Source organism: Dipodomys ordii, unplaced genomic scaffold, assembly GCF_000151885.1.
Source record: "Dipodomys ordii isolate 6190 unplaced genomic scaffold, Dord_2.0 Scaffold1, whole genome shotgun sequence".
Taxonomy (NCBI): Eukaryota; Metazoa; Chordata; class Mammalia; order Rodentia; family Heteromyidae; genus Dipodomys; species Dipodomys ordii.
Window position 1 is genome coordinate 22,249,355 of NW_012267217.1, and position 16,393 is coordinate 22,265,747.

The 16,393-nt window shown below is 36.1% G+C and overlaps 1 protein-coding gene across 1 annotated transcript in view; it reads left to right on the forward strand.

Annotated features, from left to right (window-relative positions):
- Positions 1–16,393, forward strand: part of Dnajc15 (DnaJ (Hsp40) homolog, subfamily C, member 15) — a 59,426-nt gene that overhangs the window by 34,043 nt on the left and 8,990 nt on the right. Inside the window, exons 4-5 of the mRNA XM_013012318.1 lie at positions 4,396–4,472; positions 12,324–12,394. Coding sequence (XP_012867772.1) covers positions 4,396–4,472; positions 12,324–12,394 — 148 coding nt within the window. The remainder of the gene's footprint in view (positions 1–4,395; positions 4,473–12,323; positions 12,395–16,393) is intronic.

A 16,393-nucleotide genomic window follows, 5' to 3' on the forward strand; every position in this document is an offset into this window, starting at 1 on the left:
TCTTCCATTCCTGCTTTGCTCCCACTGGGGCTCTCCCCTGCGTAGCTGCTGGCTTTTGAGGTGAGCTTGCTGTCCTGGGTGGTGGTAAACCTTGTGATTTTTCTCTGTGATTTTCGCATGGGGGTTCAGGAGACTGCTCTTCAATTTTGTTTTGGTGTGTCTGTCTTTGCTTGGTTGCTGATTCTGTATTGGTAGAGAGAGTCTGTGCCTGATCTGGGTTCTGTTGGGAGCCTATTTCCAGCTGCTATTCTGACCTACTTAGGATTCTCAGCTCTCTGCTGTAGATTTCTGGCTATTCCCGCCTTTGGAAGGGTTGAGCAGCCTAGACTGCTTGTGTTTGCTCCTACGGGTGCTCTTGGGAAGATCAGATGCTCTGGATGCACTCTCCCAAATACTGGAGTCTGCTATGGGCTCCTGATGTGTTTTTGTTTGTTTGTTTGTTTTGGGCTGGTTGTGGGCTTGAACTCTAGGTTTGGGTGCTGTCCCTCAGCTCTTCAGCTCAAGGCTGGCACTTACCATTTGAGCCACAGCACTACTTCTGACCCTTTTTGCTTTTGTGATGCTGAGGAATCAGATCCAGGGCCTCATACATCCAAGACTATCACTCTACTGCTGAGCCGCCTTATCAGCCTGAGCTCCTGCTTACTATTAGGTGCTGGCAGCCTGTGTTGCCCAATTCCCAGCCTAGGGTATATGGGTGGAGTTTTGGTGGGGTTTGGGCTTCTCTTGTCCTGGGCCTCCAGGTCTTTTGTTGTGACAGGCGTGCTTCACGGGAAGTGCTGTTTCCTGATTTTCTCCCCTTTGTTGAGGCATATGCTCAGCTTTTTACTTCAGTTGGGAGGAGTTGGTTGTGTTGTTCAGGCACCGGATCCCCAGGCCTGGTTCCGGCCCCAGCCTGGAGCGCGCTCGTTAGGCCTGTGCTGATGTGTATACCACCTAGGTTATGCAGCCTGGAGGACACAGTTCAAATTTCTTCTACTGTTGGTAGTCTTGACCCAGGGGCGCTGTTCCTGGATTGGGCATTTAAGCTCCCTTCCAGGGGCACTCTTGCTCTGGCCTGGCCAGCGGAGTGTGCTCCACGGGCTGGTGGGGTTCTCGGAGTGTGCTCCACGGGCTGGTGGAGTTCTCAAACAGTTCCCAGTTTTAGTGGGTCCTGTGGTCCGGGTGTTGGGGTAGGGAGTCTAGGTCAGGGTCTGGGGATTCCCTCCAGCTCTGGTCTCCCTTGAGGGATACACTGTCCCCTGTGGGGTACTCACCCTGGAGCTGGTTGTTTCTGTGTGGTGTAGGTCATCAGTTGTTGTTGCAATCCGAGTTCAGTTGGGGTGGTTGCGGGCTGGGCTGGGCAGTGGTGGCTCTGTGTGATTCTTTTCTGTCTCTGCCTCTATCGAAGCTGTCGGGTCCACGCTCAGGTGGCTTCTTCGCGGGTTGTAGAGATCCGGTGGGTCTGATGCCGGTGCCTCAGGTGGCTTCTGCGCGGGTGATCTGCATGCAGCCCCCTGTGCCTCTGGGATCTCTGTGATATTTTTTTTAATATCTCTAAGGACACTAGAATATAGCCAAATTCTCTTCTGTTTACTAGTTTTTCTCCTTCCAAAGCTAATTGTCATCTACTCATTCTGATTCTTTTACTTTTCTCTCCATTTATCCTAGGTTTGTGTAAAATATCTGGTGATCTTAGTTGTTAGTTTGAGACGTGTGAGTATTAAAGTGAGTAATATCAGTAATATTCCTGGTTTTCTTCAGCCATTTGGCAGAATTATTTCTGCAGTTTAATTGAAGAGCGTTGACAGTGGGCTGGGAACATAGGTGGGTTTGTCATAGACTCATATACACTATAAATACAAACCTCTCAAGCTAGATGAAGCAACTGCATTATTTAACATTGTAATAGTAATCTTGTTTTTTATAAATCCAAACAGTGCCTTATGTCCTTCAAAAGTAAGCAAAGCAGACATAGGCTTAGGAACTTCAGGTTCCAGAAGAGGTTGAACACTATGTATGTTTTTCTCCTTGACATGGATGCCTCCCTGCCTGACCTGGGTTCTGCACTGGGATTTGTTGATACTCTCCTTTGCTCCTTTTGAGATCTCCTATTCACGCAGTTCTCTTTTTGAGCCTAAGGGGGAAAGTGATGGGTGCCAGAACCTTGCGTATTTAGTAGATTTAGCCTGTCACTTCTGATTTTGTTTATTAATAAACGAATGTAATACCATTTTTGTGACATTTTTAGACTTTGAATTTGCATTTTCTTCTTGAATTCTTGAGAAGAGTTTCTTCTTGCCTGTTGTATGGGATTGCTGTGATTTTTCTTGCCTGTCTTACCAGTTTTTCAGTCTTCTGTGATTTATTTGAATTTCCTGGTTTGCTACTTGCCTCCTCCTTTTTTTTTTTTAAGACAATATCTCACTATGTAACCAAAGGGCTTGAACTTCATATATAACCCAGTCTTCCTTCAAACTTGAAATCCTCTTACTTAAGCTTTCTGAGTGCTGTGATAATAGGTACCTGCTCTCATTTCTTGCTTTTTATTTTTATTTTTTAAATAGTTTTTATTGAGATTAAGTGATTACATGAATTTTACAAATTTCACAGTATTGTGGTATAGTGATCATTTTTTGCTTTTTAAACCATAATGGCCTTGCTTATTGAAAGTATTTCACAATTTCAAAAGATGACTTGGAATTTCACAATTTCAAAAGATGACTTTTAGAAAGCAGAGGACTTTTATAATTCATTCTAGTATTTTAATTAGTGATCTTTCCTTTGGTTTTCAATATATTAATATAATTGTTTTCCACTTATGTATAATTATTTCTCGTTTTTGGTGGGGGAATTTAAAGCCATTTATTTTTAAGGTCTTCAGTTTGTTTTTCCTGATTTAAATCACGATTTTTCTGAACCACCAAAAATCTTTATAGTAATCACTAAAAATCTAGTTTTATTTTTAACCATTGTTGGACATTTATAAATACTCATGGGAAGCAAGGTTTAATGAGATTTAATATACCAGTATTTTTCTAAGTAACAAAAATGAGAGTATCTCTAGAAACTTTCCTCACATTATTTTCCTTGTTAGTGTTTTAAACTATTATAGTAACATATGTTTGAGAAAGTAGAAATTGCAATCATGCAACAACAAATGTCAAATAAAATTGTAACATTATCTACTATGCTTTAAAAATTGCCTATTTACAGGATTGTCATAAGCTTACATATACAGAACTGCATAGTTTAAGCTTTTAAGTTTCAACTTTGAATTTGTCCCAATACTTGAATGTAATTTTTAAAAATGAGATTTCTTTTTTATGATCAAGTTGAAATCAGGAAATATAATGATTCCAGTCATCCTTCTGTTGCCCTTTAATTCAAATAGATGATTATAAATAATAGTAAGGTTTTTATAGTATAGTTTATTATAAACATGTCAGACATGCAGTGATGCGGTTCTTGTATGGTTGTCTGGAAGACTTTTGTGTTTCAGCCACTGAATTAGCTGATGAAGATTGGTTAAGTTGAGTTGTTAATTGAGTTGTTTATTTTCCTTCGAATAAAATATAGCACTTCTCTTTTAGTGTTAATTTTTAGAAAGAAATGAATTGTATTTCTTTTGGTTATGTATGCTTCATAAATAATACAGAATAATAATTTGTAATGTCTCGAGTATAGTTGCATTCAGACTGCATCATAAAACTAGCAAAATTCCAGTGCTTTTCTTCTTGGGAAAAGCTATTGGAAAATATAGCCATCTATATCACTTGTTTGGTGATATAGTTTGTTTCTTAAAATAATCTCATTTTCACAAATGGAAATATTTACTATGGCCCAAAACAGTACTGTCAGAAAAATAGTCTGCAGTTTCTTACCTCTTTAAATAATCCAATACTATCAAGCTTAAAGGATCCTTTCACTTACACCTTCTTATTGGGGTGAGAAAAACAAATATAGTTGCTTACTTGCTCATAACACCAGTCCAGTTTCCTGAGTTTCTTGGCTTGCCTCACTGCAATCTCATAACACAATCCCCCTTTTTCTCTGCTGGCCATTCTAGTAGGCACAATGATTATTGTCATAACAATATAAATGGCTTGGTCTAAGTTATCCAATGAGAAAAATACTGTAGAACTTAGAAAACATTGGAGTATTTTGCTTCTACTGATTTTTGTTCCTTCAATTATATCTCAGTATAGAAAAGTTAGTGCATTTTAAAGTGAAAAAATACCTTAACTTTTAAAATATTCATCTTTGTTGGTTTCTTCAAAATAATTGTTTAGTACTTTTCTTCCTACAGTTTCAAGATTTCTAGTAAAATGTATTACTACAGCTGTGTAATGGGATTGAGGTCATGCCACCTCATGCATGGAACTAATTACTTCTTGCCCTTTCTTTCTTGTGCAGAGCATTTCATCCTACTATCGAGGAGGATTTGAACAGAAAATGAGTAGGCGAGAAGCTAGTCTTATTTTAGGTGTAAGGTAGGTATGCTGCATAAGTATTTTCGTTTGTGACCAAGCTTATTTTAAAAAGGGAAAAATAAACTTTATCATAGATTGTACTTATGTTTAAAATTACAAGTAGAATTCAGAGAAGGCACCATATTTTTACATTTTGAACCTGCAGACTTAAAATCAGTGAAAGTTATCATGTTCTTTAACAAGATGCTATTTGTTTCAAGTTGGTCAGTTAACACATCACTTACCTTAACACTGAATTCCCTCTTGACCAGTTTTATAATTTGATATGTATCATATGAAATTACAGTGAAGTTTTTATCTCAGTTCTTTTCTACTTCTGCAGTTTGACATGGAGCATATTTTACTTTTCTACTTCAGTATCTATTTGTAGTTTAATTTTGGAAATTATAAGAAAAAAAGTTAATGATATTGTGTGATTAACATTTAGTACTAAATGTTCAGGATGTTTTCCCCTACCATACATTTACATCAACTGTATTAATTTGTTTCCCTTATATTCCCTTAGGAAACACTTTCCAAGTTTTTCTTTGCAGTGCTGAGAATTGAACCCAGGGCTTTGTACATGCTAGGCAAGCACTCTACCTCTGAACTTCATCTCTAGCCCTTAGTTTTTTGAGGCAAAGTCTGTCTATATAGCATGAACTGGGCAATAGTTGCTGTGTATCCCCGTCTGGCTTCAAACTCAGTATCCTTCTGTCTGCTTTTAGAGTATGGCCATTGTAGACATGTGCCATCCACTCTCACGTTCATGTGCATATGCAACATGTTATAAAGCCAGAAATAAAGGCTTTTAAGGATAATCATGTAATATTATTGAAAGCACCTCTATTGGTAGGATAGGTAATTAGGGGAGGAGTTGATATTTTTAGTTTTCTTAAATTCTTATCCAGTTTCTATATAATTGAACTGAAAACTGCACAAAATTCAGAAGGAAAAGTGAATGCTTAAGGGAAAGGGTTCTGGAGCCAACGGAAGGGGTAATATTTTCCAAAAAGAAATGTACTCTTTACCTGAATTATGTACCTGTAACCCCTCTGTACATCACCTTTATAATAATAAAAAGGTTTTAAAAAAGAGAGAGAAAGGGTTTAGTACAATGTTTATATGCATCTGATTATATAAAATAATATTTATTGAAATGAACCCTAGGAAATGGAAATGAGGTTTTGTTTTTCCTATGTTTAAAAAAAAAGGAAAAAGGAAGCCTCATTCCAGATGAGGATGGGCACTGTTGATCAGGGTCCAGAATTGGTCACTGAGGCTAAAACTGAGACACAGGTTGCGCTTCTAGCACAGTAAATGTGCTGCAGTGGTGACTGTGAGACCTGTAACATCTCAAGCTCATGGGTCAAAAGATACAACAAAAGAAATCAGTATTATTAGTAAGGAACAAAAGTCTAGATTTTATTCATTTCAGAGCTTTCTATAATTCATCTTTCTAAGATCTACCACAGATAATTTGCTTAAGGAATGACATTTAAAAGGTTTTAGCTGTGGGATTTTGAAGTTGTCATCAGTATTTCTATCAGTATTTCCAATAGTGATAAAAGAAGCCCTGATAAAATATTTGTGGCAGAGCTGATCAGTTCTGTCTTTGTGTGTGCTGGTACTAGAGATTAAACTCCAGACCTGGTGCTTTCCCACTGGAGTTGTTTTTTTTTTTTCTTTTTTCTTGGTCAGTTGGACATAGCAATCAATCCTCAGAGCCATGGTGTGGCTTGAGTTGTTTCTTTCAAAAGGGACTGTCTTAGATTTCAAGAGAAATCTTGAACTTCATTCTGATGAACAGAGAAGGAATCACAACATGTGAAAATGATTAAATAAAAATTTATTGACTTTAAACAAAGAGAGAGAGAAAGGGTTCTTGTGTCTGGGAAAAATAACGTTGATACCACTACTAAATTCATGATCTCTGTTTCACTTTTTCTATGTGGGAGATAATATTAGTTTCTCCTACATATACATACATATAAAACACTGAACAACAACATGGCACTTAGTAAATACTCAGTAAATATCAATTTAATAAAATAAGTCTTTACCTAGATTCTGCTATTTAGAATCACTACTTAAAATCATCCATTTCAATGGATATTAGTCAAGTTAATTGTAGCTTTTCTGCACTTCATTTTATTCATTTTTTGAATTTGAATTAACATTTTGTTTTGTTAAAAGGCTAAAAGAATGATACATTGAGCCAGGTACAAGTTTATGCCTATAATCCTAGACAGGAGGCTGAAGTATAGAGGATTGTGGTTTGAAGCCAGCTGGGTCAAAAAAGTTCATGAGACTCCATCTTCAAAATAAACTAGTCAAGAAAAGCTAGGGTGGAGGCATGGCTCAGATAGTAGAGTGCCAGCCAACCAAGCACAAGGTCCTTAGTTAAATAAACAGATAAAAATATAAAAGAATGATATAATGATATCTTTTTAAAAAATATATTCATCATTCTTTTTGTTGTTGTTGTTGTGGGGCCTGAACTCTGGGCCTGGGTGCGGTCCCCGAGCTCTTCAGCTCAAGGCTAGTGCTCTACCACTTGAGCCACAGTGCTACTTCTGGCTTTTTCTGCTTATGTGGTACTGAGGAATTGAACCCAGAGCCTCATGCATGCAAGGCAAGCACTCTACCACTGAGCCACCTTCCCAGCCCATAATGATATCTTTTTATAAGTGTCTACCATATTAAATATTGGCTTTTCACTTGATAAAAATAGTATTAAGTAAGCCGGACCCAAAGAAACACATGATTCAGGCTTTCCTTTATTTGTAGTAAATAGACTGCCTATAAGTCTACAAGTAAACACAATGAATGGTAAAAGACAAAAATTACACTTGGACATGACAAATTAAAGGGGACTCTAAACATTCAGACAGTGAGACCAAAAGAGGATAGTCTTAGGAGAGGATCACAGAGGCTCAATAGCTATTTGCGTATGATCATATAAAATAATGTTTATCAAAATGAACTCCAAGAAATGGAAAACAGTAGATTTTTAAAAATTTTACTTTTTGTGCTTTTTGTTTTGTTTTTTCCTTTTGTTACTGTTACTGATTTCTGTACTTTTTGTCTTGTATGTAAGTTTATCTGTTTGTGGGAGGGTTAGGGGAATCACAGAAATAGTGGGACAAAGGGCGAACTAATTTGGCAATGATACTCATACTAGCTAGTATGTTGAAAATGAACTATATAATTTGGAGGGAGGGGGTTCAAGGGGTTCAAGAAGATAATACATTGAAAATGAGCTATGCAATTTGGAGGGAGGGGTCTCGAGAGGGAAAAAATTAGGAGAAAAGGAGGGAAGAGGTGACACTGTTCAAAAAGAAATGTACTCATTACCTGACCTATATAACTAACTCCCCTGTACGTCATCTTCATAATAAAAACAAATTGAAAAAAAAATAGGCCTTTCTCTTCCTACCTCTACCATGAATGCAAAACTAATTGTTTTCCCTTAGCATATTAAATTTACCTGTTTTCCTCTAGTCTTTTTTTCTGGATCAGGTGGTGTTGATTATGTCAAGGTACTTCAAGATGTGAATAAGTTGCTATGGTTTTATTTTCTCTGATCACTGACCGTAAACTATGTAGACTGTAACAAGTAGGAGAAGGCAAAATGGAGTTGAGCTTTGTTTACACTCTTAAAAAAATTGTCCATGCTACTTCCTCTAAACCAAGCATTATTGTTCAAATCCCAATGGTTTATAAAACGTTTGAAACACACTCAAAACCCCTAAATGGCTCCATTTTCTATGGGGTTGGGGTGTGCAACTCAGCCCCCCACACTCCACTCCCTAGTTGCCAGCTAGATGTATTCAGGGGGTCACAGTTTCACAGTTTGAAATCTCTCATTAGGAAACATGACCGCTAAAGTTACTTTTTCAACTTGATGGTAGAATTGTATATTGGACATAAATTGCAGAAACATTTAATTCTTACACTAAGTTTAAATGCTTGACCTCTCTCATCTTTAAACTTCACAGCAGCAAACAAATGTATTAAAAAGTAGTAAGACTTTAGAAACTTATAAATATAGCAGTTAGTTACAAAGTAGTAATAAACTCTGCAGGCAATACTTCCCTTTTTCCTCAAAACTAGGAGTCTGTACTTGTGGTAAATGCAGAATGTTTAGAACTAAAATACCTTTGCAACAACTTCCTTCCTGATGTTTGTTTGTTTATAACTTTATAATCTTGTTTGGTGGTTGGCAGACTTCAGTGTACCTAATACTTTGTGGAGTTTTATGTAATAAACTATGTGTATTGCTTTTCTTTTATAGACAATGTAATTGATTTTCAAGGATTTTAACTGAAGTGATTTTCAGATTTTCTTTTATGTGCACAATTAAAACGTAATATCCAGATAAGGGCAATATTCTAAATATCCTCAAAAAAATACACCAAGGAAATTTGTATTTTCCTGAATTTATATCTCCATCATCTAGTGATGAGCTTTTATAAAATATGGTTTTTAACACTCTCTCCCTTTTTTAACTTCATAATTTTTTTATTACATATTAGACTTGCTTGATGTTAGTTTTTACTTAGATAGTCAGATAGTGCCTATATCCTTTCAAGAAATTTATCCTTTCTTTTGTCAGTTGTGGGGCTTGAACTCAGGGCCTGAGCACTGTTAACACTGTACCACTTTGAGTGTACCACAACTTCTGGTTTTTGAGTGGTTAATTGGAGATACAGAGTCTCACAGGGACTTTTCCACCCAGGCTCACTTCAAACCAGGATCCTCAGGTCTCAGACTCCTGAGTAACTAGGATTACAAGAAATTGGCAAGAAATTTATCTTTTTACAGTTAACTTCCTTTTGGAGAGTATTAGAAAATACATTAAACGTCCATTACATTGTATAATGCTAGGTACTATTTTAAGATACAACTTGTAATTTCTGCTCTCTAAGGAAATACATCAAATATGTACAGCAACTAGAACACATAATTTGTAAAAGAAAGTGCTAGAGAGCACCATAAAGACAATTGTAATTGTCAACTAAATTATACTAGAAAATTTCAAATTAATGTTTTTCATTCTTAAGAAATAATATAACATTCATAGCCATTGTACAATGTCTAATAGTTTATCAAAATTCAGTTGTCTGTAATAAGTGTCTATCTGGGGGCTCCTTCATGCCAAAAAGAAAGCTTGAAATGGCCCCCACAAGACAGTGGCCAAAAGAAATATTTTAAAGTATGTCTGAAGACTTGTTCCATTTATTCATGGAGTATTTTATGTGCTTATCTATTAATAGTACATTTTTGGATAGATATGAAAGTAATAGGAAGTGAACATGATAAATTCTACTATATGCATATATACTGAAACCCTACAATGTACAATTAATATGAACCAAATAGTGCATAATTAATAATCCCCGCCCAATTTTTTGAATGCTGCTCTTTTTCAAATTGTTCTTTTGGAAGATTCTTGCTACAACAAAATAAATTGGCCTTGAAATCGAGTTCTTATAGTTTTACTCTCGTGAATGCTGGGATTCCAATCAAGCATCACTCTGCCAGACCTTTTCTGCTTCATTGTAAACTCTTGGTAATCTGTTATTTATTTTAGAAACTTAGAGGTGGCAAGTAACTAGCAAAAAAAACAGCTAGAGACTAAAACACTACCAAAATCAAGTACTGACAATTTACAGAAGCTGGGAGGTTCTATACAAAAAGACAGAAGGTCTTAAACATAGGATTCTAGGCTACAAGGGCAAGTAGACTTTGAGTGTCTTTACATTGAAATGATAGTTGTGACATTGCTTCTGAGTCACTTATGAAATGTTAACTAAGTTTCTTACACCCAGTCCCTACACATAGGACATACAAGGTTTTCATAAGTATTCATTTTATACGTAACACAACTATTACTAGCTCTAGTTATATGCCAGATCACACTAATATATTTAACTATATTATCTAATTCTTTAAAATGATCCTGGGAAATACGCTTTATTATGTAAATGTTACATTTGAGATCAAGATATATCAATGTCGAAATAAGCAAAAACAAGATGTATAGCTGAAGAATTAAGATTTGAACCTGTATCTCAACAACTACATGTGCATGCTACATTTAGTAGTAACAGTGTGGTTTGTCCATGCAAATTGTATTATGTTGAGCTTCACACTGACTACCTATACTTTAAGTCAGCATTGTTATCCATACTTGAGACCCAGGAAAGGTTAGTAGTTTAGGAGCAATAAAAGGGTTTTATTCTGAATTTTTTTTTACATAGTCAGAAAATGTACTAATGAGAAATGTTTCCAATCTTGGAGAAAGTAGGTTTTCCTTAATAATTTTAGGTTTATTTTACTTTCTCTGTTAATTTTTGTTTACAGTGTAACAGCCAACATTTTCCCCACAGGTTTCTCACAAAGCTAAATAAACTGTGAGATCTAAAGAATTTTGAGATCCCCTGTTGAGAGGCAATAAAAGTGAGCTGTTATGGAACATGCTACATGCCAGGCACCATGCTAACACTTTGCAGGCATTCATTCATTTCTCATTCCTCATTGCGTGAGGAATATTGTTACTAGCCTATTTCATAATGACGAAACTGAACACAAAGAGGTAAAAGATTTGACCAAGGTTATCTAATACCAGATAGCAATACTGGGATTTAAAATGCATCAGTCCACTGAGGGGCATCTGGTTGATTCCATATCTTGGTTATGGTAAAAGTAGAGGATTTTTTGTTGCTGTTTTTTCCTTTTGTCTGTTAGTCTTTGGGAGGGTAAAGGGGAGCACAGAAATGGTAGAACGAAGAGTAAACAAAACAGGGGTACTCACTAGACACTGTGGAAAATGAACTATACGACTTGTGGGTGGGGACTGGAGAGAAAAACTAGAAGAAGGCAAGGGAAGGGGAGGCATAGTTTCCAAAGAATTGTACTCATTCACTACCTGACTCATGTAACTATAACTCCTCTGAATATCACCTCTACAATAACAATATATTTAAAAATAAAATCCAGCAGTCTAGCTCTGGAATCCAGATGCTTATATGCTACACAACATAAGTTTTCTTCTTTCAAAATAACTTACAAGTGTAAGCTTTCAAACTTACAGCCTGTAAGTATATGTTCATTTTATTATTTTATTATGGTGCCTGTACCACGGGTTTGAACTCAGCATGGCTTTATACTCTCCTTCAGCTTTTTCATCATGGCTGGTACTCTACCACTTGAGCCACATTGCCAATTCTGGCTTTTCGTTGATGAATTGGAGATAAGAGTCTTGTGGACTTCTTTTACCTGTGCTAAATTTGAACTGCAGTGCTCAGATTTCAGCCTCCTAAAGTAGTATTACAACAAGCATATGTGACTAACACCCAGATCCTGTGTTTTATTTTTTTAACTGAGAATTGGGGCTGATATTACAAAGACTGAAACACACACACACACACACACACACACACACACGTGCACATATACACACACATATAATACAACATTTAATCATGTTTATTTTGATAGTAGAATTAATGAAAAGCTGTAATTTTATATTTGTCCACAAGATGGTGAAATTCTCATTAGTTTTTAATTTCTTAAAGCCCATATAAATCATTAATTTATAATCTGTATTTGGCACTGTTTATTAATTTCTTTTTTAAAATTTTTTAAAAAGTTTTTTGCTGGTCCTGGGGCTTTGAACTCAGGGCCTGGGCATTGTCCCTGAGCTTCTTTGGCTCAAGGATAGTGCTCTATCACTTGAGCCATAACACTACTTTCTGCTTTTTCTGTTTATGTGGTACTGAGGAATCAAACCCAGGGTTTGATTCATGCAAGGCAAGCACTCTACCACTAAGCCACATTCTCAGCCCTATTAATTTCTTTTTACAGCCCATCTGCTGACAAGGCTAAGATTAGAGCAGCTCACAGGAGAATCATGATTTTGAATCATCCAGATAAAGGTTAGTAGACATATGCTGTGAATTCCTTTCAATTTACTTAAACTAATCATAAATGGTAGTAGATATAGATGTTTATGTGTCACATGGCTTGAAATCTTCCTCATAAATAGTCTGGAGTTCAGGGACTCATGGAAGTAGATTTTTCTACTCTTGAGTACTCAGTTACTGGGTGTAATAGGTAAGTACCTAAACCAATCTGATGCTCCTACCATTTGATCAACAAAGAAAACATGAGTTTTGGGATTTTGGGTGGAATAACTGCTTGGGGCATCATGCATTTATCTAATTTTACACATAAAAGCATAAGATTTAAAGGATTTCCTCTACATCTCTGAATGTAATATGTCATAGATTATTCTAATTTTTTTTGTTTCATTCTGGAAGGCTCTGAGACTGAGGCATTTGTTTTTAACTGGCCAGGTTTTTAATGTAAATTTATCTTACAGAAAGACAATTATTATAACTTTAAATACACTACAGCTGCTTGATAGAGAAAGCCCATATGTTCATTACCGTTTCTGCTTTAAAATAGCAGATGGCAGAAAGTTGCACTGTATTTTAGAAGTCAAAGGAGGGAGGAAAGTAAAGGATTTCATAGATTTTTATTTACTGACTGAGTTTTGTAATTATTTTGAGAAAAATTAAAAACAAAATTTGGATTCCTATTCATCCTTACACCAAAATAAGGCATTAGTTTTCAGCTTTTGCAACTTAATTGCTTACTATAAAAATTCTTTTTACTGAACATCATCTCTGTTGGTTGGGTTTTGCACTTGCTGTTCTTTAGTATGAATAAACAAGAGAATAAACTTTGAAAAGAGGTTTTGCCTCAAATTTCTAAACAGCTTCAATAGTTACTGAAAGATCCACTCAACTAATTTACTTTTTATTGTGTGCTCTCAGGGTAATTGGCTGAGAAAGAAATGTTTTTAAGTGCCTCCTTGCAGCACTGTGTCTCTTAAACATTCTCTGGATTCCTTCAGGTCAAGTGAATGCCCTTGGCTCTGATTGATTGAAGTAGAATCAAGCACTCATGTCTTTCAGATGATTGACAAGTTGTTGATTTTTGTCTGCTGGCAGACAAAAGTTCTAAAACATTTCTAAGAGAGTATCTAGTTTAGATACCTTTCATAAACAAGAAAATGTGTATTTACAAGTTAGTAGTCTCTAAAGAGTGATTTGATTTAATCTGAGATACTAAATTGATGAGCGGTGGGATTGTAGATTCTAGCATGCTTGTACTTCCTATTTATGTTTAGGTAGCTGGGTAAACATTTTCTTAACCTCTCCAAATGTCAACTTTTATCATCTATAAAATAAAAGGTTTTCTAGGGTTATTTTTGTTTATGGGACTTAATAGAATCATCTTTTTTGTTCAATTAATCTTACTCATGTTGAATTATTTAAGAATCTGTCTTATACAGATCACATTTTTAACCTTTTAAGAAGGATATTGTTAACTTTTCAGATTATTGTCCCTTTAAGAATGTACTGTGGAGTCGGGCACAGGTGGCTCAAGCCTGTAATCCTAGCTACTCAGGAGGCTGAGATCTGAGGAGCCAGGTTCAAAGCCAGCCCAGGCAGGAAAGTCTGTGAGACTCTTATCTCCAATAAACCACTAGAAATCGGAAGTGGTGCTGTGGCTCAAGTAGTAGAGAGCTCACCTTGAGCTGAAGAGCACAGGGACAGTGCCCAAGCCCAGAGTTCAAGCCCCACAACTGCCAAAAAAAAGAATGTACTGTGGACACAATCAGTTTTTCTTTGTTGTTTTTTTTTTAATGTACTGTGTGGTTTTCTTTTGTATGTTCTTCCCTCTATGGTATATCCCCTGTTATTACTGTATTTGTTTTTGGTACCTTGTATATACATTTGTCTAATTTGGGGAGGGAAGGTGAATAACAAAATGTTGAAACAAGAACACAGGATGACCCATTGCAACAGTGATACTCACAAGACACTATGTTAGAAATTAACTTTACAACTTGGTGGGGGATGGGGGTGTAGGGGGATAGTAAGGGAAAAACAAAGGACTAGGTAACAATGCTCTACAATGCACTACCTTACTCATGTAACTAATCCCTCTATACAGCATCTTTACAATAAAATAATTTTTAAGAAAATGTATTGAAGACTGGGAAAAAGTAAAGGAAGGGATGGCATTGGCCAAAAAGAATTGTACTTATTAACTGACTAATGAAATGGTAACCCCTCTGTAGAAAACTTTAATAATAACAAAATTATATATTTTTTGAAAAAGAATGTATTGAAGCTAGGCACCAAATGTCTCACACCTAGCTACTTAGGAGGTTGAGGTATGGTAATGGTAGTTTAAAACTGGCTGAGACATAAAAGTCAGTGAGAATCTAATCTCTAAGTAACCAGAAAAAAGCTGGAAAGGAAGCTGTGCCAGCTTTCAGTGAAAGAAGCCAAGTAAGAGCACCAGGCTCTGTGACTAAGCCTCAGTATCAGCAGCATTAAAAAAACTGACACTGGACTTTTCTTTCATTTTTTTATCATTCATCCAAGTTTAAAACATTTCAAGTTTCAGAGGATTTTTGAACTTCTTAAAACCCATCCAGTCAAGAATTCTTGCATAATAGAAGTATAGTGAGCTAAGGAATACTAGAGCCATTGTATGTGATACAGTTGGAATTATAATAGTTCAAATATCTAAAAAGTTTCTCGTGAGAAGAAAGCTTGTTTTATTTCAATGGGAAGAAGATAACAGATTTTAAGCCAAAATGCCTCATTGGCCTTACGAGGGGAAGACAAGATTGTTTGGGAAATCATAGGACTGGCGAACTTAATTTTGCCTCCTCACCTTTTATAATTTCTTTACCATTTTTTTGGACTAGGTTACTACTGGGTATACAGGCAGTTGCAAATACTTCAGTCTTCTATCAGTGCCTGCAATTTATGAATATGTTTTCTTACCTCACTCCAAAGTAACTTTTCTGTTGGTTTTGCTACCAGCTGGTAGGATAAATTTGGAACTGTATGTGTGATCAACTATAATTTGTTACACATTTCATTATCAGGTTGTGCAAAGAAAGTGACACCAGAAAATTAAGTGTGAAATATGGCTGAAAATAAATTTTTTGTAACTAGTTGTAAATGAGCATTCAGATGTGTTTTGGTAAAAAGTGAATTTTGCCATTTTAATGTAGTAAAAGATTAATACAGTAAAAATCTCACATCCTTGATTTAATCATTATAGATTGCCACTTTTGTTAAGTTGCTGAAAAATATCCAGTGAACACCATATTGGAGAAGGAAAGGCTAAACTTGAAAAAATTGTGGAACTTTAGAATGTCTTACAGGCTATGTAACTTGGTGCTTCTTAAAGTGAAGTAGACCTGTGTGCAACAAGTCAAAAACAAATAAAAGATACACAGGCAGAAAGTTTGAGGAGGGGCAGTACTGGCACTTGCACTTAGGTCTTTCCGGTTGTTAGGCAGATGTACTGCCATTTGAGCCATGTCCCTAGACCTTTTTTGCCTTAGCTATTTTTTAAGATAGGATCTCATATTTTTGCCAGGACCAACCTAGACTGTGATTCTCTTACTAATGTCTCCCATATAACTGAAATGACAGGTGCATACTACCACTCACAGCTCACAGAATCCTATGTTACAATTTCATATTGCTGTGACATCCAAATATATGCTAATTTTGCATTCTATGAATGTAATGTTCTTAGACTCAGGAGGGTAAGGCTAAGTGATACATACTTGCTTAATTAGCAATCATGACGGTATATATTTAATAACTAACAACACAAAACAGAAAGGGAAAGAAAAGGGAGTGGAGGGAGAGAAGAAAAAGGAAGAGAGGGAAGGAAGGGGAGGAAAGCATGAGTGCTGATCCACTACAGATTGGGAATTTAAAAAAAATACTTCTTCATTATAATTTGAGATACACTAATATAATCAATGCTGCATGCTGAACCAGGGCCAGTAGAGCTAGGCCTTGAACTCGGGACCTAATGCTTGCTAGGTT